Below are 26,916 nucleotides of genomic sequence, written 5' to 3'. Positions count from 1 at the left end.
TAGCGTTCCCGGAGTTTGACTCATCAGCGCCACCTTGTGGCCCTGTGGGGGAAGAGGTGGGCAGGCTGAAGAAACCGCCTGACAATTTAAATTGGCTTTTGAAAAGGACTACCCCGGAACGTTGTCGAAGTTATCTCCAAAGACTTTGTCTTTAAACAAAAACTTCTGCATCCACATCTCACACCTGTAATCTCGATCACCAACGATGTCCATATTATTAAATCCAACAGATACATTTTGCCCCTTCTTAAAACATCTATCTTGGCTTCATGGAGACAATCCTCTACTTCTTCCCTCCTGCCACACCAACCCTTCCCCTTCGTGGGCTCCTTTGCTACTTGTTCTTTCCTCTTAAGGTGACAGATCAATAAATATTACCATGCCACAGGCACAGGCCTTCACACTCTACGCACCTCAATCACATCTCCTCATATGATCTCCATCAGTCTCAGAGATTTAAACACCATTCATACACTTATGACCCCCAAATTTCTATTCCCACTCTAGACTAACTCATAACCAACTGCCATGACATCTCCACTTTAATGATTAGGAGACATTCTGAATTCCACATGCTCAAAATAGTGGACTCCCAACTGCTCCACCTGTTCCTCCCTGGACCCTCCCCGTCCCAATAAACAGTACTGTGATCCACCCAGCTGCTAAAGCCAAAAACCCCAATTCCTTTCTTATTTTGCATCACTACAGTAGCAAGTACAATTGGCCTGTCATCCAAAATATACCCCAAATCCACCCACGTCTCTACCACTGCAGTCCAGGCTCCACCACCTAGTTTCCTGCCCTTGGCTCCCTGTGACAGCCTTTTCAACGGTCTTCCCAACCACCACTCTCATCCTCTACAATCTAGTCTCCATACTGTAGCACTAGTTGTCTTCTTAAAGTAAAAATCACATGCTGTCATCTCCCTGCATAAAACCAAATGGCTTCCCTTCTAGTCCTTAGAATAAAGTCCAGACTCTTACCAGCCTTTAAGATGGTCTTTAAGATGCTACTGCATTTGGGAGGCTGGGGGGGGGGGGTGCATCACAAGGTCAAGAGTTTGAGACCAGACTGACCAACATGGTGAAACCCCATCTCTACTAAAAATACAAAAATTAGCCAGGCGTGGTGGTGCACACCTGTAATCCCAGCTACTCAGGAGGCTAAGGCAGGAGAATCGCTTGAACCGGGAGGCGGAGGTTGCAGTGAGCCGAGATCACGCAACTGCACCCCAGCCTGGGCAACACAGTGAGACTCTGTCTCAAAAAAAAAAAAAAAAAAAAAAAAAGCTACTGCAGGACCAGGCTCCTACCTCTCTTGGACCTCACCGCTTACTACTTACTCCTTCGCTCACCGGGCTCCACTCACCAGCCTTTCTGATCTGCAAAGACTCTGAGCTCATTTCAGCTTTCGGACCTTTGCACTGGCTGCTCCTCTCTGCCTAAAATGCTCCATCCTCTGACCCTTATGCAGCTCACTCCCATATGTCTTCCAAGTCTCCAGCCACAGCCTTCTCCATGTGGCTTTCCCTTATAACCCACTCTTACTTTAGACCCTCACCCCATCCCAGTCATTCACCAAGACCCCGAGATAAGCATGCGCATTGACATATCTCTTAAAAATAAGATGTACAATGCGCAATCATTGTATATTTGTAAGTGTCGCAAATTTACCAAATTGTCCGATTCAATTACATACTCGCTGACCACCTGCTATGGATAAGGCAGTGTGGGAAATAAGACAGTCCTGCCCAAACCTTTAGGAATAAAGCTTCTCCAATATTTGGCCTGATCTTGACAACGCTAATACTCAAAAGGCACTACCAGAAAAGTGGTGAGGACTTCAGGAGGGCCTCTTTCAGCCCATCACTACCCTAATTTCATTCTACACACACAGTTTATAGGATGTGAAATCCTATATAAGGGCTCACCTGTGGATGTCTGCGAGGTATTTAACTTGAGTCTGGTCTTAAGGGTAACTAACCTTTTGTACCTTCCTGCCCCCCGCACACACATCCTTGTGACACATGCCTTCAACCGTCTTTCTAGTACAAGCTGTTCTCATTGTTCACTGCTTAAACTCACATTGTGCCATTTGTTCCGAGTGCCTTGATAATGACTCTGTCTCTCTATGCTCTCTGCCTCCAAAGGGAACAGAACATACCTAGCCACAATTGTCCTGAAAGAGACACAGTTGGAGGCCAGGCTTGAAAAGCCTAAAGTCACCTAGTTTGCCTCTTAGCAAGTAGTAAACACACAGCTACAAGCTGACTGGTCACTAAGGAGTATAGTCCTGTGGCCATGCGACAGAGGAAAGATTTACCCACAAGGGTCTGTTTCTTCATGTCAACAATGAGCAAATGAGACAAATGATCCTAAAGGCCTTTTCAAACTCAGAGAGGAACCCCAACCACAGCCCCATCAGGACAGGACTTTTCCCTGGCATTTTCCCATCCAGGGATAGACCAGCCCTCCACCATTTCAAATTCCTAAGGCACAGGCCACTACCTCCAAATGATGAGGACAAACACTCACCATTAGGTTCCCTCAAGGCCATGATGAAGATAGACTGACAGAACCTCACCACACCAGTAACTCCTCACCAGAACCAACCCAGGACTTTCTCAGCTCTGAGGACCATTCAGCAGCTGATGAAGAACGGGCCACAGGCCTGATGTGGGGGCTCACGCCTGTAATCCCAGCATTTTGGGAGGCCAGGGCAGGCAGATCACTTGAGGTCAGGAGTTTGAGACCAGCCTGGCCAACGTGGTGAAACCCGTGTCTATTAAAAATACAAAAATTAGCCAGGCGTGGTGGTGTGCACCTGAAATCCCAGCTACTCGGGAGCCTGAGGCAGGAGAATCACTTGAACCCAGGAGGTGGAGGTTGCAGTGAGCCACGATCGTGCCACTGCACTCCAGCCTGGGCAACAGAGCAAGACTCCATCTCCAAAAAATAAAGAATGGGCCACAGCCAGGCCTGTGGCAAGTCCTCTGCTCCATGCTTAGTTTCCATACTGCACAGCAAAGTCCGCCCTTCTTAAGTTTCAAAAATCAGAAAGCCATGTTGGAAATGGAACTGTATGACTCTCTCGGAGGAAGAAAATATACTTAAAAATTCTTACAGAGCAGCAATGTGAAAAGGTGGGGAAGCCACTTAAGACCATCTATCATTCTCCTGGTGTCTTCAGGCCCAGCCACACAGACCCCAATAATCTTAGACATAGTCTTTGCTTTGCCATCCAATCACTCCTATCGTGCCCAGGGCACTCTGCAGAGACATTTTCCTGGTGAAAAGAGGAGGAGCAGTGGCCCTGTTTCTTATTAACTGGACTCAGCTCAGCTACTATCGGGGATAGAGCTTGAGTTTCAGAGACTGCCAGTCCACACTTCCTCTTTTCCATGCCCTTCCCCACACAAGACTGTGTATAATTAATCCCATTCGCTCAGCCTGACTGACCTGATTTTTCAGGCTCAGTAAACAAGAAACTCAATACATATGCCCCACACATGGGGGGTAAAGAGCAAACAAATGTTTCTTTGATGTCTAACTTAAATTACACAAGCTTATGTCTCCCAGTGTAATAATGTTTTATAGATGCCAGATAAATCCTTGCTATATGACATTTTTAAATCGTGCTTCAAATACAAATATATACTAAGTACTAACATACTTGCCACAGGCAAAAACAGAGCAATTGTACCATAGTATCCCAGTGCTGTGTATGCATTTCATCTGGCAAGGTTAAGAGAGTATTTGATGAAGGGTGTGTATACATAAGAGACAAATCCAGGGACACTCCAGGAATTGTAAAAACTTATTTTTGTTTATAAGAACAGATACCGGGGCTGGGTGCGGTGGCTCACGCCTGTAATCCCAGGACGGATCATGAGGTCAGGAGATCGAGACCATCCTGGCTGACACAGTGAAATCCCGTCTCTACTAAAAAAATACAAAAAATTTGCCAGGCATAGTGGCGGCCTGTAATCCCAGCACTTTGGGAGGCCGAGGCGGACAGATCATGAGGTCAGGAGATCAAGGCCATCTTGGCCAACATGGAGAAACCCCGTCTCTACTAAAAATACAAAAATTAGCCGGGTGTGGTAGTGGGTGCCTGTAATCCCAGCTACTCAGGAGGCTGAGGCACGAGAGTCACTTGAACCCAAGAGGTGGAGGTCGCAGTGAGCCGAGATCGTGCCACTGCACTCACTCCAGGCTGGTGACAGAGTGAGACTCCATCTCAAAAAAAAAAAAAAAAAAAAACAAAAAACAAAAAACAAAAAAACCCCAAAACAGATACCATTAACTTGGTAAGTGAAATATTCTAGTTCATTTTAAGGAAGTCAGGATGTCTTTCTATACCTGTTTTGGCCATAGGATCAAAAATTCAATGTGTATATCCCAATTTTTTTTTAACAAAAGTCAATGTGATACAGGAGAATGAGCTGCAAATTCACAGCCTCAGTTCCAATAATTTCCAACTAGTCTCAAGCTAATGATCTCACATGTGACTTTATCCTATCACCACCATCATTTCCAACTTATAGATAAGGAAATTCAAACCATTTCCCTGGTCACTGAGAGACCCAGATTCAATCCTGCCTTTGAAAGTGTTTTATTCGCAACTTTATAGTGCACACATGAGAATGGGATTCACCAGAGGCTCCATTTTCCACTGTCCGCAGTTTAGTACATATCAACCCTTCACACCTGATGGGACAAGATGGAATAAGGAGAATGGGTATGTGGCAGTTTATCACTATTCTCTCTGCTTTGGCATGTGCTTAAAGTTTTCCATCGTAATTCGTTTTTATAACTAGTTGATTATTTTTTATTCCTCTTCTCAAGCTGTACAATGTTTTCATGGATCTATGATCTTTCTGGTTTAACATTTTTACAACCCAATGTTGACTGACAGGTTTCTCTCTGGAATTCAGGTCAGTCCCTATTCAGGTCTTTCCTCATGGGATGCCCTTGACCTGCCCCAAAGACAGATTAATCATTCAGAGGTCTCCTTTGGAAAGTAGGAGGGTGCTATTTAGAGGTGGGAATGTTCAACACTGAGCCACATATCTTTTTCTATTGGTCATAAAGACTGGGCCTTTCCACTAATCAGTGCCCCCATCGTTGGAGTCTCCTGAAGCGATGTTCTCCAACCAGTCTATGTGCAGGCCGGGGAAGTTTCCGGTGTGGGCACTGGCGCATTTCCTCCTGCACTCCACTCGGATTCTGCATACAGACTTTGAGGCCAAAGATTTTTTTTGTCCTCATAGTTCCTCTTCTCATTCACCGCACTAGACCAAAGCCATTCTCACTCTTGTTCCTTTTATACATCATCTGCCCCTCCCTCTGTTTTAAAAAGCTTTCAAATTCATATCACTTTTGTTCTAAAATTCCACAATAATATGCTTTGGGTTGGTGATCTTTTCAATCCTTTTGCTGGGCAATTATCACGTCCTTTTAATTGGACAATTTACGTCTTCAGCTTTGGGGGATTTTCTTGTATTATTTCTTTTACAATTTCCTTCCCTCAGTCTTCCCTGTTCTTTCAGGAACTCTTATCAGTCAGATGCTGAACCTGTGGGATTAATCCCCTATGTCTCTTTTCTTACACATTTTCAGTACTTTTGCATTTTTGTTCTATTTTCCAGCAACTTTTGTTTTGTCTTACTTTAAGATTTCTTCAATTTCACCTTCCAACTTGATTATTCAGTTTTATTTCAGCAATCATGTTTTAACTTCCAAGAACTCTATCTATTACTTTTCAATGGCATCTTTGTTCTTGTTTCATAGGCATTATATCTTCTTGAACTCTCAAATTTCTTCCCAAACTTTTTTTTTGTTTAATTCACGTACTTGGTTCACCATGTATTCCAGTTATATGTCCATGATGTCAGTCCACATGTCTGATCCTGCCCACCCAGGAAGAAGGAAACTTATATCACATGCAAACAGGCAATAATCCATTACTTTCTGATAATTGCTATTACAAAGAAAGTATGCAAGTACACAAGAAGCAAGCCAGCTTACTTTCATGGAGTCAGAGTATAAAATATATTCCCTGAGCACAGGTAGGAAGTCTTCTGTCATGTCATCTGTCAGCTCTTCTAAGGCTGTAGAGCAGTTCCCAATGCAAGCTGACACACCCTCCAGGGGTTCGGCCAGCTCACCCTCCAAGGTGCTCCACGTGGAGTACACAGGCCCGTATTCTCTCAGCTCCACAAGGTACTCTGAACGGGGAAGAGAAACCAATTAAAATCCGGCTGGGTAGCAGTTGCTGCTATTACTGACTCAGTAATCACCACAGCCAAGAGCTCTCTACATGAACATGTGTTTCTTTGGCCATTCACTCACCTGATCCCAGTCTTCTTTAAACACAACACTGTTTCTAGCACAACTGCTTAAAAACCTCTGACAGCTCATGTTACATCAATCCCTTCCATCCCATGATGGGAATGCCATGCCTCTGGATAATGGGCCTTATGGGGAAAAGCAGTAGCAGCCACATCCACCAAACATCTTTGAAAATAACCACTCGCTGGCCTGGCGATGGCTCATACCTGTAATTCCAGCACTTTAGAAGGCCGAGGTGGGTGGATCACAAAGTCAGGAGATCGAGACCATCCTGCTAACACAGTGAAACCGTCTCTACTAAAAATACAAAAAAATTAGCCGGGCATGGTGGCAGGCGCCTGTAGTTCCAACTACTCAGGAGGCTGAGGCAGGAGAATTGCTTGAACCCAGGAGGCAGAGGTTGCAGTGAGCTGAGATCACTCCACTGCACTCCAGCCTGGGCAACAAAGTGAGACTCCATCAAAAAAAAAAGAAAAAAAAAAAAAGAACCACTCTCCTACCCATAGTGTGAAGCAGAATTTTAACAGGCAATGGAGGCAGAGTTTCATAAGTTTAGGGAGATGTTTTTAAAGGTTAAAAAATAAAATCAGCGGCCAGGCATGGTGGCTAATGCCTGTAATCCCAGCACTTTAGGAGGCCAAGGCGGGCAGATCATGAGGTCAGGAGATCGAGACCATCCTGACTAACACGGTGAAACCCCATCTCTACTAAAAATACAAAACATTAGCCAGGCGTGGTGGCAGGCGCCTGTAGTCCCAGCTACTCAGGAGGCTGAGGCAGGAGAATGGCGTGAACCCGGGAGGCGGAGCTTGCAGTGAGCCGAGATGGTGCCACTGCACTCCAGCCTGGGCGACAGAGAGAGACTCCATCTCAAAAAAAAAAAAAAAAAAAATCAGTCGCAATGGATAAACAATGGAATTTTAGGAAACATTTTGATACAAGAGATGCAGTCTTACACTGGCAGACTCACTCTATCACTCGGTGGTCACCTCAGCCCCTTGGATCCCATCAGAATTTACTCCGCATGATCCTTAGGTGTGGATGGCATCCAAAGCTATCTCCAAAACCCATGGGCCCCACATGGTATCATCAGTGGATCAAGTAGAGGGAACAAGTACAAGAAATGAGAAAAAATGTTTTTTTCCCCCATAAAGAAAATCTGGCCCATCATTTGTCACCAGGAGTCTTGCCATTGTTACAACAGAACACAGTCATCACGGCTTAGTGACCGATGAAAGGCAACTGCTGGGGAATCCTTCTCAACGTGCTTCCCATGCCAGTGAGATCATTTACACTGTTCATGTCTGTCCACCCCACACGTATGTAAAGAGATAAAAGATCCCAACATTCTGGGATGTGGCAAAGCAGGTGGCCCCGAGAGGGGTGGGAAGGAAGTGGAGGCAAAAACAAGGAAGGATCAATACAGGCCCTGGCAACTCCCCCATGCAGGAGGAGTGGGTTTAAAATGAACCACGGTGGGGTGGGTGAGTCAATTACAAGTCTGAAGATTCATCAGGGTCATAACTTTGGCAAACACAGGTCCCCGTGCTGTCTTTTTGAACCATCTTTCTGCCAGAAAAGGTATCTAAGTTTGTTTACTAAATTATTGTTCCCTATGGATGAAGGGCAGTTGAGTCTATGTCTCCACTTTTAAAGCTAACGTTAAGAGAGCATAAAAGAGGAAACACCTGGCGAATCAGCAGTGCTGGCCATGGGAAAAGCAAACACAAGGCTGATACGGCAGGACAAAGGACGGGGTGCAAAGTGACATTCCAGTCACACCTAACTCCTCCCCTCCTTGTATTTCTTTGATAAGCAAAAGACGGCCTAGTTCTGTCACTCCAGCATTTTGCAGTTTGATTCTCTGTAGCACACATGAATGGCATTTCTGCCAATGTGGCTGCAGGGCATAATCAAGACCTCAACAGACAGCTCACCTATTTCTTCTTTGATGATCCGCTGGGCTATTCGATCAATGGTTCCCAGTTTGAGTGCAAACGTATCTAAGTAGTCACCTACGGCGGCAAACTCAAGCGGCCGAGTCCTCAGCTTGTAGCCGCCAGTAACGTGCTTGACCGACTCACCCATTCTGGTCAGCAGTGCTATCCCTTGCTTCTTGTAGGCGTTCAGGTCCTGAGGATGATATGTGAATAAGCTCAAAGCACTCACTCACTCACACAGGCAGGACTAAATAAAACAGCTTCTAAAAGCAGCTTCAGTTTGGAAATGGAAGACTCAGGGAAATAAGGAGCTAAGTTAGAAGGCCTAATCATGTTCACACGAGGACCCTGGCCTGGACGTCATAACCACCAGACTCAGGCTCCCGTAGGCTGACACCTAAATCCCTTTCAGCAGAGCTGAACTCCAATCCTTAATCAAATTCATTCACCTGAGCACACTGCCCTTTAAACACAATGCTGTTTCTAACATAATTTTTTTTAAGTATCTGTTTCTCCCATACAAAGTACCCTATGTTGTCTTTAGGAGCAAAACTGAAGAGCAGAGGTTCCGAGATCCATCACTCATTTATTTATACCCCAACTAAAGCCACATAAGGGGAGTAAAGGGTGGAAAGCAGGAAACAGTGACAGAAAAACATTGCTAGAAAACTCAGGCCTAGGATTGATGCTGTAAACAGCAAAACATTTTAACCCTGGATTTCTTGAAGGCAAAACTGGAAATATGTTGAGTTTCATAGACCATTGTATCTAAATATAAAGCTTATCAGCCAGGCTAGGCACGGTGGCTCATGCCTGTAATCCCAGTACTTTGGGAGGCTGAGGTGGGCAGATCATCTGAGGTCAGAAGTTCAAGACCAGCCTGGCCAACATGGTGAAACCCTGTCTCTACTAAAAATACAAAAAAAAAAAAAATTAGTTGGGTGTGGTGGCATGCACCTGTAGTCCCAGCTACTCAGGAGGCTGAGGCATGAGAATCACTTGAACCTGGAAGGCAGAGGTTGCAATGAGTTGAGATCGTGCCACTGCACTCCAGCCTGGGCAAAAAACAAAAGCATATTAGCCTGCCTGATAAAACAAGCTTCCTCCTATCATCAAACCCTAAGAGGAATCTATACCATCTTCAGGTTGTCCTGTGTCACCTACTGAAAGGGTAGCTTCCAAAATGGTTTTACAGAAGGTACAGGTGTGTCTGTTCCTCATATCCACCCTCAATACTAACAGAATATTAATTCCCAGACCTAGAAGGGTATGACTAGAGGGAGAAAAAGGAACCCAGAACAAGGACACAGCTTTCTGGTGATGTGGCCTGATGCAGAGGATAGAGCAGAGAATGTGGAATTCACAGCTAACATGGCCCGACAGCCCCTCCGCATCTGATGTACAATTTCAGGCTGAGGTCTCTATAGTATCTGAGTGTAGGCACCTTGTGAATTCACTTCCTTCTTCGCTTCCTCCTTCAGGCCTTCATTTTTGCTCTTGATCCACTCTTTCCTATTGAGGTGTTAGAGTGTGTGTGTGTGTGTGTGTGTGTGTGTGTGTGTGTGTGTGTGTGTGTAGGTTTTTATCCACGGTTCCTGGCTCATAACCTCCACAGACCTTGTTCCAGTCTTTTCACTATAATGTTGGGTGTGTTAAGCCTCAGGAAACAGAATCTCTCTTTCTCCTGCCCTCCTTTCACCTGCCCCAAGGCAGGACTCGAACCTTCCCCAGCCTTTCTGACTAGGGTCCCTCCCCATACCCTGCAGGATGGAATGCTGCTGTCACGAAGCTTCCACAAAAACCCAAGAGAGCTGGGTTTAGAGAACTTCTGGAGAGCTGAACATGTGGAGTCTCCTGAAGGGTGGTACACCCAGGGAGGGCATGGAAGCTCCACACCCCTTCCCCCACGCCTCGCCCAATGCAACTCTTCATCTGTATCCTTTGTGATATCCTTTACAATAAACTGGTAAATGTGTTTCTCTGAGTTCTGTGAACTGCTCTAGCAAATTAATGGAACCCAAAGAAGGGGTCACGGGAAGCCCAACTTGAAGCTAGCTGGTCAGAAGTTTTGGAGGCTTGAACTTAACGTCCGAGATCTGGAAGCTCTCAGACTTGGGGACTGAGTCCTCAACCTGTGGGATCTGATGCTATGTCCAGGTAAATAATGTGCGAATTAAACTAGTGGACATCCAGCTGGCAATGGCTGCTTGGTGTTTGGGGAAAATCTCACCCCCACCCCCACCCCGCAATTTGGTCACAGAAGTCTTCTCCTGTGTTGATGACAACAGTTGTTGTCTGAGAGCAGAGGAAAACCATGGTTTGAGAGTTTTTCTGGAATACCTATCCATACCTTCCCCCAAACGAGGGCCTTGCCCTACCAATTATCCCCTCTCCTGTCTGTATCTTCAATTTCTAATCCTTCAGCATGTAAAATACACCCAAGGCTGACCCATCTTAAAAACAGCAGCAATCTCCTCTAGTTCCTTTCCACCTCTCTCCTTCCCTTCAGAGTCAGGCTGCCTGAGAGAGTGTCCTAAAGATTCCATCTCCCCTTCTGACCTCCCACATTCTAGACAAGAAACATCCCCAAAGGCACAAGGCCTTCACAAGACTGTAACTGAAGCCTCAGAGTTCTTGGAATTACCTCTGCAGACAGCGTTTTTACGAGTGGGACTAGAGTCAAATGGGCTCGCTGGACTGTACAGGCTCCGCTTCAAGTAGAGCTTTGAAAGGGTGTCCCAGTTAACCAAGTTAATTTACGTGTTGAATAAAGTTATTCAGTAGTATCTATCTGATCGCTGTACCCACTCAACCAAAGATGAAAATATTGACTTGAATATAGTTGCTATTGAGCGTCCCCATTTCTCCCAGTATTACTACTGGCTGCTACTGCTTCTTCTTTTTAATATATGGAGATGCGGTCTCACCATGTTGCCCAGGCTGAACATGAACTCCTGGGCTCAGGTGATCTACCCCCTTGGCCTCCCAAAGCGCTGGGTGTTACAGGCATGAGCCATTATATACAGCCTTTTGGCTTCTTCTTAAGGACACTTCTAACTTGTTGAAAAGCTCATGTCATCACAAAGAAAACGAAGAGTGTCTCTGCATTCCCTAAGGCAGAACACGTAAGTGGCTCATCTAAGAACAAGATCAAGTAATTCAAGGTATGTTAAAGGAAAAAATGAGGCAGCTGGAAGAGGGGTAACAGGGTGCTGCCATTTAATAGGCATAGAGTTTCAGATCTGCAAGATGCAAACGTTCTGAAGATGAGCTGCATAACTAATTTAAATATACTTAACACTACTTAACTGTACACTTAGAAACTGTTAGGATGGTAAATGTTAGGTGTATTTTATCACAATTTTAAAAATTTTTAAAGAAAAGATAAGGCCATTTAGCACATTTTGTTCAGCAAGTGATACTGAATTAGGGCTAAAATTTGTTCTGTTTAAAGCCACCTCTCCTGTATTCACTCACATGGAGTCGGATTTTGATCGAGGCAGTCAAGGACCTTATATTTTTTAAGTCATTTTCATACTGCTTGGCCCACAGATAGATAAATCTCCTTCTCTCTCTCTCTCTCTCTCACACACACACACACACACACACACACACACACACACACACACACACACTCTCTTTCCTACTTATTCTTCATACAGATTCCTAACAACCAGGGGTCCAAGCTTTTCCCTCCCTTTTCTTTTTTGTTCAGTAAGCATGAATGTGCTTGAGGGCTTTCTGGAAAATGGACCTTGGGGGAGAAAGTGTGTTGTGCTTTTGGAGAATAGGATGTATTCTACTTTGAGTATGAGTTGAAGGAATTATACCTGAGGATTAGTTTGCCAGGAAATACTTATTTTTAAAAAGTGTATCTGTCCAACCTGTAGTGGGGGAAAGCCTCTGGGAAAAAGAGACGCTGAACTGGAATGTCATCAATAAGACTCAATGCCAACTGAGGTTATAAAAACTAAAGGACTTTGTCATGTGGCTTCCATTGAATGAAGAATGGCACACTCTCCGAAGTCTTTAATGTCAACTCATGTTATCTATAACTATTTCTCAATTTTGCAGATTTAAAAACTAGAAAGTATCTGGACCACAATACCCTTGGCCAACATGGAACATGGTACATATGGCCTGAACATGGGAATATGATACCTGAAACCAAACAGATGCAACTGGAGGGAAGCTAGCAGGAGGGTCTGAGCATGTGACCCCATTTCTGCAGACAGCGAGAGCGCAGCACCTCAGGTTTTCTGGCCAGTTCTGCCAAGAGGGAAGTGCAGAGAAAGGCCAGTGGACAACCAACTTGAGTTTGAATACACAGAATCTGGCAACTGTGTAGGACCCAAATGTTTTATCTGGCAAATGTCCACCTGATAGGAACATGATTGCAGGTTAAGTAACAATCAGGCAGTCTGATACACAGGGACGGTGTGGCCTCAGTAGCCACAAAGACCCAATTTGAGATCCTAGTGACGCTACCTGAACAAGGACAAGCTCCTGGAACTTGAGTTTGTCTGTAAAATGCAGCTGCAAGTAATCACTCAAAGCGCCCTTAAGAAGAACACCCTCACCAAACACTCAAATGTTCCTTCTGTTCCATGCCCATTGCTGGTCAGACTGGCCTCACCCAGTAATACTGCCAAGTGTTTAAGGAAACACTTAGCTCTGCTTTTGGCAGAGCAAATATTCTAACTTCCTCTGCTGCTGCAAGTGGGTAGGGCCCCAGATGGGGTGGGGATAGATCTCCTAAATTCTAACATAGAATCCATCTATACGGATTTGCTAATGCAAAAAAGCATGCTAATGCACACAGGCACCCAAAAAAAGACCAATTTTATGACAACCCTGTTACAGTGAACCATTCGCTCATGAAGGTGGCTTCTGAAAGATCAAAACAGCTTTTTTTTTTTAAGAGACAGGGTCTCACTCTGTCACCCAGGCTGCAGTGCAGTGGCACGATCATAGCTCACTAAAGCCTCAAACTCCTGGGCTCAAGCTATCCTCCTGCCTTAGCCTCCCAGGTAGCTGGGACTACAGGCTCACAACATCACACTTGGCTATTTGTTAAAAGTTTTTGTAGAGACCGAGTCTTGCTCAAGACAGCTTTTAGGAAAGAGCCCCAAGAATGGTAATATGGGGGAAGAGTATGTAAACTGCCCTTACCTTAGCAGTAAGGAAAACATTAAAGTGTTCATTGAAAGAAAGCACAGGATGATCCGTAATTCTTTTTAGAAATTTATCCAAAGCTTTTCTTCTGGTCTCCACAAACTCTTCTGAAAAACGATCCACAACACCTTTTACCACAAACTTCTCAGGAAGAGGCTATGAAGACATGAAGAAAAAAATCAGAGTAATTGATGAGATGGTGCAAGGAAAACAACCAAGCTAGCACACAGTTCTATTACCCCTCTGTCCAAGAAAAGTATTTCTTAATCAGGCAGATCTTCATGTAGTTATTAATATAAAGATTTCTGAAAAATATACATGGAGTAAATACCCTGTCAATTTTATAATGCAAGGAATAAAACACTAAATTACAGTCTCTGAAACACAGAAAAGTAGATATTTATCCAGTAAATTCAACAGTAATTTTTACATTGCTTGATGTACACGTGATATGATGGAAAAGTTATGGCAAGAAGAAAAGAAGAAAAAAGAAAAGAAAAAGAAAAAGAAAAAGAAAAGGAAGGAAGGAAGGAAGGAAGGAAGGAAGGAAGGGAGGGCAGGCAGGCAGGCAGGCATCAACCACATAAAAATTTATTTAAATGTTTTAAGATTCTGCTCCCAGTGCTTCATTCCCCATTCATACTTGGTGAATGAATAAATTAGGTAAATTCATGTATCCAAAAAAAATACCTTTTATAAGCCAATTTTTTGGTTTAGGTTTATACTCAAAAATTCTCTAAAACGTAATTTCCCTTATTCCCCTTATTCAAATACATTTCTCTATATACTGACTTAGAGTCAATACTGTGGGCAATTTAAAACTACCTGCCTACCAAGGGATCTTTGAGCTTTTAATCTGTTTCCATAGTAGTTTGATCAACTGCTTGATTAAAAAGCTTTCTTTATTATTACTACCACAGGGAAAAGAAGTATCTGCTATGCACGTTTTAAAATATTTGAGCTATGAAATATTTTGAAGATTATACATTTAAAAAACAGGCAACTAAATCTAATAGATATTTCTCTAAAGAAGATACCCAAATGGCTAAGAAGCACATGAAAAGATGCTTAACATCAGTGGTCATCAGGGAAATGCAAGTCAAAACCATCATGAGATGCCATTTCATACCTGCTAAGATGGCCATAAGCTTAAAAAAAAAAAAAAAAAAGTGTTGGTGAGGATGTGGAGAAATCAGAACCTTTATACATTGCTGGTGGGAATGTAAAACATGCAGCCACTGTTTTGGTGGAAAACAGTTTGGTGGTTCCTCAATAAGTTAAATTTAGAATTACCACAAAACTCAGCAATTCCACTCACAGATTTATGCCCAAAAGAACTGAAAGCAAGGCTGGGCGTGGTGGCTCATGCCTGTAATCCCAGCACTTTGGGAGGCCAAGGCAGGTGGATTGCCTCAGCTCAGGAGTTCGAGACCAGCCTGGGCAACATGGTGAAACCACATCTCTACCAAAAATATTAAATATAAAAACAATTACCTGGGCATGGTGGTTTGCACTTCTAGTCCCAACTATTCAGGAGGCTGAGGTGGGAGGATAGCTTAGGCTGGCAAGATGGGGGGGTTGCAGTGAGCAGAGATTGCGCCACTGCACTTCAGCCTGGGTTACAGAGTGAGACTTCATCTCAAACAAACATTTTTTAAAGCTTTAAAAAAAAAGAATTGAAAGCAGGTGCCCAAACAAAATTTTGTACACAAATAGTCATAACAGCCTTGTTTACAATGACCAAAAGGCTGAAGTAATCCAAATGTCCATCAACATGTGAATGGGCAAACAAAATGTGGCATATCCATGCAATGGACTAATAGTTTGTCATAAAAACTAAGTACTAAAACATGCTACATCATGGAAGAACCCTGGAAACATTATGGTAAATGAAAGCAGCCAGATACCAAAGTCCATATATATGATTCCATTCATGTGAAATGTCCAGAATAGGCAAACCCATAGAGACAGACAGTAGATGTGTGGTTGCCAGGGGCTGGAGAGATCGGGGGAAATGAGATGTGACTGCTTCATGGGTACAGGGTTTCCTTCCAAGGTGATTCAGAAACTTTTCAGAAGGTGGTGACAGATGCACAACACCGTGAATGTATTTGATGCCACTGAATTATAGATTATAAAATGGTGCTGTTTTTTAGCACGATAAAAGAGTGTATTATATACCTCAAAGTCATAAAGCATAATAATAAAACCAGCACTTATTAATCTACCACTCAACTTGACAGAGAGAACACCGCCATTGACAAAGCTCCCTGTCAGCGGATCCCTGATCAGATCTCCACTTATTCCTGCCCCCATGAGGGAATTACAGTCCTCAACTTTTTGGTCATTGCTCCCCTCTAAGTTTCAGTTTTAAAACAATGTACTGTTCGTTGAACTTGTTGTTTAACTTTGTAAAAAATAAAACTACAGTCAATGTGTCACTTAATGACAGAGATACACTCTGAGAAATGCATTGTCAGGCGATTTCATCATTGTGTGAACATCATAGAGTGCACCTACACAAACCTAGATGGTGCGGCTACTACACACCGAGACGATACGGTATAGGCTATTGCTCCTAGCATGTTACTGTGCTGACTACTGTAGGCAATTGTAACACAATGGCAAGTACTTGGGTACCTAAACATATTTAAACGTAGAAAAGGTACACTAAAAATATAGTATTATAATCTTATGGGACCACCATCTATATGCCATCCACCGTTGACAGAAATGTCACTATGCAGTACACATCTGTATAGTTCGCTTTTGTCATTCAACATTGTCTTTCTGCGACTTATCCATATTGATGCATGTTTAGCTACAGGAAAATAATTTTACTGTTCCATAGTCATGCACTATATAACCGACTGTGTGACAAATTGTCCACCTACTCTCCTGCCTGTGAACGTGTGCACGATCATGTGAATGGTTTACAGTTTTATGGCCCTACTAACAATGCTGCTGTGAACACTCATGCAGATGCATGAGTGTTTAGAAAATGCAAGCCTCTTTAGGGAATAAACCAAGACAACGTTGGCCAAGTAGGTCTATCAGGACAATCACATGCTTTTTCTTTTAATATGGTAAGTGGTAAACTAATATATTTTCTAATGTTAAACCAACCTAGCAGTTCAAGTTCAAAGTAGGACATTAAACACAAGCATTTAACTCCACAATCTCCTCAAACCCCCATAATATGGCAATAAAGAGGATTTTTTAAAATTATAAACCCTGAAGGACAAAAACAAACCAAAATAAGACATAGCAACAAGGATTAGTGGACTTAGCCAACCCAAAAAAGTGGAATACTAGGCCACTTGGAGTAGGCCTAGTAAACCTAGATTTAGAACACAAAACCTTGAAAAGATTTAGGAATTGGTAACACCAACACCCCACCCCCTGGAAAAGAAGTATTTGGAGTATGAGGAAATTCAGTGCCCTCAACTTGAAAGAGCTTTAGAAAGTATGTTTTAGTTATCAAGAGTAAAGATTCTGATGCCTTGCTTCCTGGGTTTATCTTTTGACTTTGCCACCTACTAGCTGTTTGCCTTCCGTCAAGTTCTATATATCTCTTGGTACCTCAAGAAGCTGGTGCTAGGTAAAAACTAATAGCATCAACTTCACAGAGTTGTCATGAGGATTAAATTAGCTAATATGTTGAAAGTGCTTTGAATGATTCCTACCACAGGGTAAACACACACAAGTTTGGGTGTCTTTGTTGTAAGACTGGCAGCAGCTTCAGGGGACTACTAATCTTCAGGGACATCCAGTGTTCATTTAAACCTTGACATGGTGGGAATATTCAGAGAAGATGCTAAGAATACTGGGGGATTCTTTATAACAGAGCAGGAGTTCCAAAGGGCACAGTGGAAAGGTTTGTAAATGAAAGAAGAAAGGGGAATAGAGTCAGGAATAAAATTACAGAGCCACACAAGGATAACATGTCCACATGTGACACCCAGCAGAGCTTACACTTGAGTAGAATATTCGAAATGCAGTGCTGGATCAGACGGACGGGCCAGTCAGCCCAATGCTGGCCCAGTCCAAAGCACCGAGAAGTTATCTTAATGGGATATGGCTGTCCTTTAGGATAATTCCTTTATTCTGGTCAGTTCTTCCCTCTCCCGTTCCTTTAGGCAGCCATTCTTATACCCCAGCTTTTCGTGCTAAGCAGATTACTATCTTTCTGAAGTGAGAACCAGATGTAAGAGCATCAGATGGAAATTTCCTATTTTGCTTCCTCCGCAGAAGCCCATCCACTGGGCATCACCCTCACTTCCTTAGTCCCTGTGGACAACAACCCCTCCTCCCCTAAAGCTAAGCATTCCATCTGTGTCCTTGACCCATTTGTTCATTAGGGTGCACCTGCCATTAATCTCTTCCCTGTATCTTCAACATCTGTTCATTCAGCTCTATTCCGAGCATCTATAAAAATATGGTTGGTTTTTCTTCCTAAAAAATATGAATCCAACCACCCCTTGACCTTATATCTTCTCCCTTGTCCTTCCTGGCTCATTCAATCTTTTTGAAAGGAGTCACTTACCTTGACTTCACTGTATCCCATTGATTTCTCAACCCCCAGCCTTCCCCCAACCCTCAAAACAAAACCAGTTGTGATACTGCCTTCAGTGCTGGGTTTCTCTGCCCTATCTCCATCCAGTGCAGAAACGGCCCTTTTAAAATTGAGTGCCAATGACTTTCTAATTACCAAATCCAATGGATATTTTCCTGTTCTTACTTCATGAGTCCTGTTATGATACTCTCATTTGCTTCTGCTGAATAAGACCTGAGAGGATGGCCTGAGGCACAAGTAAGTGGTTAGGAGTGCCTCATTTAACATAAAGATGACGTTCTACAATAGGGGTCCATTCTTCTGATTTAGCACATTGAACTTATGTTTCATCAATCGGGGGAACTTGCTATTTAAAGGAACCCTAGAGAGAACCCTTCTGCAAGCAGAATTTCCTCCTGTCATAAGCATTATCATTTCCAAATGTATGTAGCTTCAGAAATTTCTTCCTATTTCAAGATTCCTTATGGGACACACCTACTCTCAGCCTCACCTCTATTACTGTCTGGGTTGTTTACACATAGGAATCTGGGTTGCTGGTGAGATCACGTCCATCTATAGTCTGTAAATCACATCATGTAAATGAAAAGAGCTCAACACAATTCCAAGCACAAAGCAGATGTCTAACAAATGCCAAGTATTTTTATTAATTTGTAAGCACTGAGAACAAAAAGCAAAAAGGGGAGTGGACTTACAGGTAGAACATCTATATGACGTTTAGGCCAAAATGTCTTAAAAAATCGATTGGGGGAAGCAGGCACAGTGGCTCATGTCTATAATCCTAGCACTTTGGGAGGTTAAGCTGGAAGGACTGTTTGAGGCTAGAAGCTCCAGACCAGCTTGGGCAACATAGCAAGACCCCATCTCTACAAAAAATAAAAAATTAGCTGGGCATGGTGGTGCACACCTGAAGTCCCAGCTACTATGGAGGCTGAGGTGGGAGGACTGCTTGAGCCCAGGAGTTGGAGGCTGCAGTAAGCTATGGTCATGCCACTGCACTCCAGCCTGGGTGACAGAGCGAGATCCTGTCTCAAAAAAACAAGTCATTTGGGATCTACTTCTTCATACTCACCAGAATTTTTACAGTAAAATAGCAAATGTTGGCAAATACATGGAGAAATTGGGCCCTCATACATTTCCAGTGGGGATATAAAATTATAAGCCACTGTGGAAAACAGTTTGAACAATTCCTCAAAAAATTAAACACAGAATTACTATATGCTCCTGCAATTCCATTTCTTGTTGTATAGCCAAGGTAACTGAAAATAAGTGCTCAAACAAAATCTTATACAACCACCAGTGTTGATAGCAGCATTATTCATTATAGCCAGGCTGGGAAAAGGAGGGAATTGAGAGTGGTTCCTTAATGGGTACAAAGTTTCTTTGGGGGGTAATGAAAATGTTCTGGATTAAACAGTGGTGATGGTCATACAACAATGAATGGTGGTGATGGTCGTACAACATTGTGAATGTACTAAAAGTCACTGAATTGGACACTCCAAAGTGGTTAAAATGGTGATATGTAATATGGATTTTACTTCCATTTTTTAAGAAAAGGAGATGTGATGGTGGAAGCAGAGATGATGACAGATATGCTGCTGGCTTTGAAGATAAAGAGGCCATGAGCCAAGGAATGCAGATGGCCCCAAGAACTAGAAAAGGTAGGCAAACAAATTCTCCCCTAGAGCCTTCTGGTGGAATGCAGCCCTAGCCTATATCTTGATATTAGCTCACTAAAACTGATTTTGGACTTTTGACCTCCAGAGCTGTAAGACAATAAATTTCTGTTGTTTAAGGCACTTAAAAAAAAAACACCTGGGTGTAGGGGTGAGGGAGTGGACAGCGATGAAACAAGATTGGCCATGAACTGATAAATGTTGAAACTGGGTGATGGAGTTTCAAGGGGACTCATCGTACCAAATCTCTTCAATATGGTTAATATTTTCCACAATGAAAACATTTTTAAAAATTGAATATACACATATATATGTTGGATCCTGCAAAAAAAATCCTATTTGCAAAGTATTACAGTAATCCATTAAATATTTCAGGGTTTAATCTTGAAATACTGATATTAGTACTTAGTACTTTAGTAAAGCACTTTCATCTATATTCCATATTAGTTTATAAAGCAGTTTTATAATCTGAAAAAATAGCATATTTCTTGTAGACTGTCAATGGAATGCTGCTATTTCTGGGTAGGAAATCTAGACAAATCTTTCAGTTGCTGAATCCTGAAATGTCCAACTTCCTCATCAGCAGTTGACTTGCTGCTTCTAAGCAATTCAACAAATATTTAGTGCACATTAAATATTTACACGCCAGAGGCCTATTTCTCCTACCCTTATCAAACTAATAGAAAATATTGCTTCTAAGCAAAAATTACTACCAAATAAATAAAGGAGCATAGAGATTAAAAGCTTGTCACCAAGCACAGAAATTAAAAACAATAATCACCAAGCCCAGTTTAATGCAAAGCATTAGGAAGTTGAACCAATGTTTCAATACTTATTAACTTATCCATTGAGTTAGCTAAACGCAGGTATATTTTTAACAGTACAAAAAAGAAGAAACCACTAGAAAATGGAGTTATTATTTCATATTAAAAAAACAATTGTTGCATTACAAATTTATTCTCATTAATTCCTATGAGTTTACTACTACTCAAAAGAAAACTTGGACATAATACAAATGTATCCTTCCAGAAAGCTTTCTTCCTTAAAACTGAGGTAAACATTAAATTTCCAAGTGAAAATTAAACACTCAAGTGTTTACTAAATGTATCTGCTTCATCTTCCAAATCTAATACATGCACCCATCTAATCATGAAATTGCTCTGCTGTGTAACTAGTGCTCCAGGAAATGAAGAAGTGTCAAACCCACTGAACAAATACAGAAGCAGAAAATAGAATGGTGGTTGCCAGGGGGTACAGAGAGCGGGAAATGGGGAGTTGTTCAATGGATATAAAGCTAGTGTCATAAAACATAAATAAGTTCCAGATATCTGCTGTACAAAGTGGTACCTACAGTTAACAATACAGTCTTCCTCCCTTATCCTAGGGGGATACATTCCAAGACCCCCAGCAGATGCCTGAAGCCATGGATGGTACTGAACCCTGTATATACTATGTTTTTCCTATATATACATACCTATAATAAAATTTAGCGACAAGGTATCACTGTGTTGCCCAGGCTGGTCTTGAACTCTTGGGCCCAAGTGAACTTCCCACCTGTATATACATACCTATATATGTATATGTTTTTTCCTATACATATCTATAGTAAAATTTAGTTTCCAAATCAGGCACAGTAAGAGATTCACAATAATAAAACAGAACAATTATAATAATATTCTGTAATAAGTGTTATGGGGATATGGCCTTTCTCTTTCTCTCTCAAAACATCTTATGGTACTGTACTCACTCTTCTTGTGATCTCCAGCCTGATGACCAAGAGGGCTAAGGGACTCACAGGTGGGCAGTGTCTACAGCGTGGATACACTGGACAAAGATAATTTATGTCCTAGGCGGGACTGCATGAGATTTCATCACACTATTCAGAACAGCAAACAATGTAAAACTTATGAACTGTTTATTTTTGGAATTTTCCATGTCATATTTTTGGTCTAAAGGTAACTGAAACCATGGAAAGCAAAACCACAAATAAGGGGGAACGACTGTATGGTGTTGCATGCTGTAAAATGTGATAAGAGGAGAGATCTTATGTTACATGTTCATGTTACACGCTATGTACATCTTATGTTACAGGTTCTTACAAAAACAAAACAAAACAAAACAGCAAAGGGACACAAGAAAACTTGTGAAGGTGATGGATCTGTTTATTACCTTGATTGTGGTGATGGTATCAGGGGTATATACAAGCCTATCGAATTGTATGCATTAAATATGTGCAAGGCTATTCTGTATATCAATTATATCTCAAAAAAGCTTTAAAAAAAACAGAGGAAAAAAGTCATAATGAATGCTTTCTGGCAGCTCCAACTATTACATAATGAAGAAAAACACAGTGAACTGCTGTTATGAGATGACAAACATATACACCCAGCATACTTCTGGTTCCAAGATGGCATTTTAAGAACATATGGTTACTCTTGGCCAGGCCCGGTGGCTCACGCCTGTAATCCCAGAACTTTAGAAGGCAAAGGCAGGAGGATCCCTTGAGGCCAGGAGTTTGAGACCAGCCTGGGCAACATAGCAAGACTCTGTCTCTGCCAAAAAAAGAATTAGCCAGGCATGATGGCATAGGGTGCCTGTAGTCCCAGCTATTCTAGAGGCTAAGGTGGGAAGATCACTTGATCCCAAGAGTTCAAGACCAGCCTGGGCAACACAGTGACACCTTGTCTCTACAAAAAAATTTTAAAAATCAGCCAGGCATGGTGGCACGTACCTGCGGAGGTTGAGGTGGGAGAATCGCTTGATCCTGGGAGGTCGAGGCTGCAGTAAGCTGTGATCATACCACTGCACTCCAGCCTGGGTGACAAAACAATATCCTGCCTCTTAAAATTTTATATATATAATGGGGCCGGGCGCAGTGGCTCAAGCCTGTAATCCCAGCACTCTGGGAAGCCGAGGCAGGGGGAACATGAGGTCAGGAGATGGAGACCATCCTGGCTAACATGGTGAAACCCTGTCTCTACTAAAAATACAAAATATTAGCCAGGCATGGTGGCAGGCGCCTGTAGTCCCGGCTACTAGGGAGGCTGAGGCAGGAGAATGGCGTGAACCCAGGAGGCGGAGCTTGCAGTGAGCCGAGATCGTGCCACTGCACTCCAGCCTGGGCGACAGAGCGAGACTCTGCCTCAAAAAAAAAAATTATATATATATATATATATATATATATATACACACACACACATATATATACAAATATATAGATAAAATTTTAAAAAAGAACTATGAAAATTTAAGGATGAAAAGGCACCCCAATTTTTAAATGGGCAATGGATCTTAATTGATATTTCTCCAAGGAAGATATGCAAATGCCCAAAAGCACATGAAAAGATGCTCAACATCATTAGGGAAATACAAATTAAAATCACAATGAGCTAGCACTGCACATCCAGTAGGATGGCTACAATCCAAAAGACAGACAGTAGCAGCATTGATGGAGATGTGCAGAAACTCCCATACATCGCATGTGGAAATGTAAGTTGATGTCATCGCTTTTGAAAACAGTCTGGCAGCAGTTCCTCAAAAGGCCAATTATAGAGTTATGTATGATTCAACAATTACACTCCTAAGAATACACCCCCCCCAAAAATGGGAACATGTCCACAGAAAAACTTGTACACGAATGTTCACAGCAGCGTTACTCATAATAGCCAAAAGGGGAAACAACCAAAACGTCCATCAAGGGTGAATAGACAAAATGTGGTATTATCGATAAACTGGAATATTATATGGCAACAAAAAGGAATTAAATATTAATATATGCTACATGGATGAACCTTGAAAATATGCTAAGTGAAAAAACCCAGTAACGAAAAAATCACGTTGTGTATCATTTCACTTACATGAAATGTCCAGAATAGGCAAATCTGTAGAAAGTACATGAGTGGTTGCCAGGGGCTGGGGGATATACAGTGTTTGTAAGTGAGAGCTAAGGGATGTGAGGTTTCTTTTTGGGGTGATAAAAAGATTCGAAAATGGATAATGCTGATGGTTGTACAATTTTATGAATATACTAAAAGCCTTTGAACTGTACATTTTAAATGCGTGAATTATATATGTTATATAAATTAAATCTCAACAAATCCTTTTTTAAAAAGGAAAATGAACATTTCTGCATGTTTACTGGGTCTCCAACTGATAATAAGTTCCCTAAGGCAGGGGTCCTTTGTCTTCCTTATAATCTTCTCATCCCACTCTCTCTTCCTCCCGAAGATGATGCTTAAATAACAGACAGACACCTCCTAGCAAAGCTACTATAAAATTTTTTGTAGCAGATGAGGGGGTTGGTTTCTGGTTTGACTTTCATACTTAAATCAGAGAGACTCTCCTATATTAAATCTCTCTCCACTCCAGATATGTGAGTACCAAGAATTTATGAAGAAAAATTAAGTTTCTGCTTGTTTCTAAAGTAGCTTCCTACCAACTGCTTCTATCCAGACCATCGGAAACCACACTTAAAGATATTCTGGATCCACCTTGGGCATTCTGGAAACTCTTCCATTCTCTTCTAGTGTCTATGGAAGAGTAGAGTAGACACTATATTTCACCAGCAGGTGTCACTGTCTTACCTTTGAGCTTCCAGTATCAACCTCACAGGCACCAGCTGCCAGGAGGGCAGCTCCCTGATGCATGGTGTGGGCTATAAATAAACACTGACTTTCTTCCAAAGAGTACAGTACAGAAAGGCAGGGAGAAAGAGTAATTAATTGTACAGTGAAGAAAGCTGACCGGCACTACCTCAAGTCAGGTGATGGAGGTTCACATCAATGGTGAGGCACACTGTTGACAGCACGTGCCCTGGATAGGTGATGAGGGTGGCAGCTCACCTCTGTGGTTTCCTCCCCAAACACATTACCCCGATCGGGAAAGCCATCAGACAAATGTCAACGGAGTGACAAGTCTACAAAATTCCTGACTAGTACTCCTCAAAACAGTCATGGTCATCCAAAAAAGGGAAAGCCTGAGAAACCGTTACAACCAAGAAGAGCCTAAGGAGACATGACTGCTAAATAAAATGTGGGATCCTGGGTAGGATCCTGGAACAGAAAAAAGGAACTTGGGCCGGGCGTGGTGGCTCACGCCTGTAATCCCAGCACTTTGGGAGGCCTAGGTGGGAGGATCACCTGAGGTCAGGAGTTTGAGACCAGCCTGGCCAACATGCTGAAATCTCATCTCTACTAAAAATACAAAAATTAGCTGGGTGTGATGGTGTGCACCTGTAATCCCAGCTACTCAGGAGGCTGAGGCAGGAGAATCGCTTGAACCCTGAAGGTGGAGGCTGCAGTGAGCCGAGATCACGCCACTGCACTCCAGCCTGGGTGACAGAGCTAAACTTCATCTCAAAAAAGAAAAAAAAAAAAAAAAGAAAGAAAAACAAAAAGGAACTTGGAATAAAAGACTTTTAGTTAATAATGGTGTTTATTTCATAGCGACTGGTTCATTGTGACAAATGTGCCACACTAATATAAAATGTTAATACCGGATGTGAGGCTTGAGAATTCTCTCTACTACCTTCACAATAATTCTGTAATTCTGATAATGTTCTAAAATGCAGTTTATTTTTAAAAAATTATTCACTAGCTGCCTATTTTGCCACCTTACGATTCTATTTTAAGGAATATTCCCAACTGTTTAAAAACTACTGTTTCCTCTTCAGGCATGTTTTTAAGTGGTTAGAAGACAGAAAAAGCAAAACTTCAGGCTCGGAGAACAGAATGGGTATGTGGGGAAAAAAGAGATACCCTGAGAAAGAACTGAGCCCCAGGTGAGAGCCATCATTCCTATCACAGTACTAGCAACGTGGCTCTTTTCACCTTGAAAACCGAGAAAACTGCCAGTGCATTCACAACATACACAGCCTCTTCTGACCATGGGGGGGAAAAGGCTGGGAGATGCAGTGGTAACAGAAAGTTGGTAGTGCTAGGAAGTTATCATTCAACAAAGGTTTTTGCTGAAAGATAAATCAGCCGCTCTGAGGAGTTTTATGACTCAAACTGCTCTAAAGCCCCCAAGGCCCAAAGAAACATCTGGTGTCCAAACTGTTATTATTTCTACTTTTAACAAAAGTAGTCAGAAAAGTACTCAATATAAATGTTGAGGCCAGGCGTGGTGGCTCACACCTGTAATCTCAGCACTTTAGGAGGCCGAGATCGGTGGATCACCTGAGATCAGAAGTTCGAGACCAGCCTGGCCAACACGGCAAAACCCCGTCTCTACTAAAAATACAAAAACTAGCTGAGCGTGGTGGCATGTGCCTGTAATCCCAGCTACCCAGGAGGCTGGGGCAGGTGATCCACTTGAACCTGGGAGGCGGAGTTTGCAGTGAGCTGAGATCATGCCACTGCGCACCTGCCTGGGCAAGAGAGTGCGACTCTGTCTCAAAAAATAAAAAATAAAAAAAAATTAAATTTCTTTTGCTCTGGTTCTGTTTTTTAGAAACTGTGCAGATGGAAGCACTGGAGTAGATAAATGTCACGTTGCTTCAATAAATAGTGTTAGGTGGTTTCCTTGTTTTTTACATGAAAAACTGTGGCAATGGATTCTGTGATAGATTTCTACTGCTGTGGCTAAAGAAAGCCCAGCCAGCCGCAAAACTGGCTATTTTTTTTTTCATTTCATTATTATTATACTTTAAGTTTTAGAGTACATGTTGTGCCATGTTGGTGTGCTGCACCCATTAACTCATCATTTAGCATTAGGTATATCTCCTAATGCTATCCCCCCCCTCCCCCCACCCCACAACAGTCCCCTGGTGTCCACATGTTCTCATTGCTCAATTCCCACCTATGAGTGAGAACATGCAGTGTTTGTTTTAATGTCCTTGCGATAGTTTGCTGAGAATGATGGTTTCCAGTTTCATCCATGTCCCTACAAAGGACACGAACTCATCATTTTTTATGGCTGCATAGTATTCAATGGTGTATATGTGCCACATTTTCTTAATCCAGTCTATCGTTGTTGGACATTTAGGTTGATTCCAAGTCTTTGCTATTGTGAATAGTGCCGCTATAAACATATGTGTGCATATGTCTTTACAGCAGCATGATTTATAATCCTTTAGGTATACACCCAGTGAAAAACTGGCTTTCTATATAGCAAATCAGAAACTAAAACCTAATAGGTGAAGTATTATATACAGTGTCCATTAGCATGTTTTACATACGTTTGCTGGGTGAGTCTGTATA

The 26,916-nt window shown here is 42.3% G+C and overlaps 1 protein-coding gene across 2 annotated transcripts in view; it reads right to left on the bottom strand.

Annotated features, from left to right (window-relative positions):
- SNX30 (sorting nexin family member 30) overlaps window positions 1-26,916 on the bottom strand; it is a 122,383-nt gene that overhangs the window by 31,500 nt on the left and 63,967 nt on the right. For both annotated transcript variants that reach the window (XM_032164895.2, XM_058444790.1), the window contains exons 4-6: window positions 13,466-13,624; window positions 8,291-8,486; window positions 6,030-6,229 (exon numbers count right to left, since the gene is read on the bottom strand). In XM_032164895.2, coding sequence (XP_032020786.1) covers window positions 6,030-6,229; window positions 8,291-8,486; window positions 13,466-13,624 — 555 coding nt within the window. The remainder of the gene's footprint in view (window positions 1-6,029; window positions 6,230-8,290; window positions 8,487-13,465; window positions 13,625-26,916) is intronic.

Source organism: Hylobates moloch, unplaced genomic scaffold (assembly GCF_009828535.3).
Source record: "Hylobates moloch isolate HMO894 unplaced genomic scaffold, HMol_V3 SCAFFOLD_10, whole genome shotgun sequence".
NCBI lineage: Eukaryota > Metazoa > Chordata > Mammalia > Primates > Hylobatidae > Hylobates > Hylobates moloch.
Note: the sequence above shows the minus strand (reverse complement) of the source record. Positions and strands in the feature narration are given on the sequence as shown.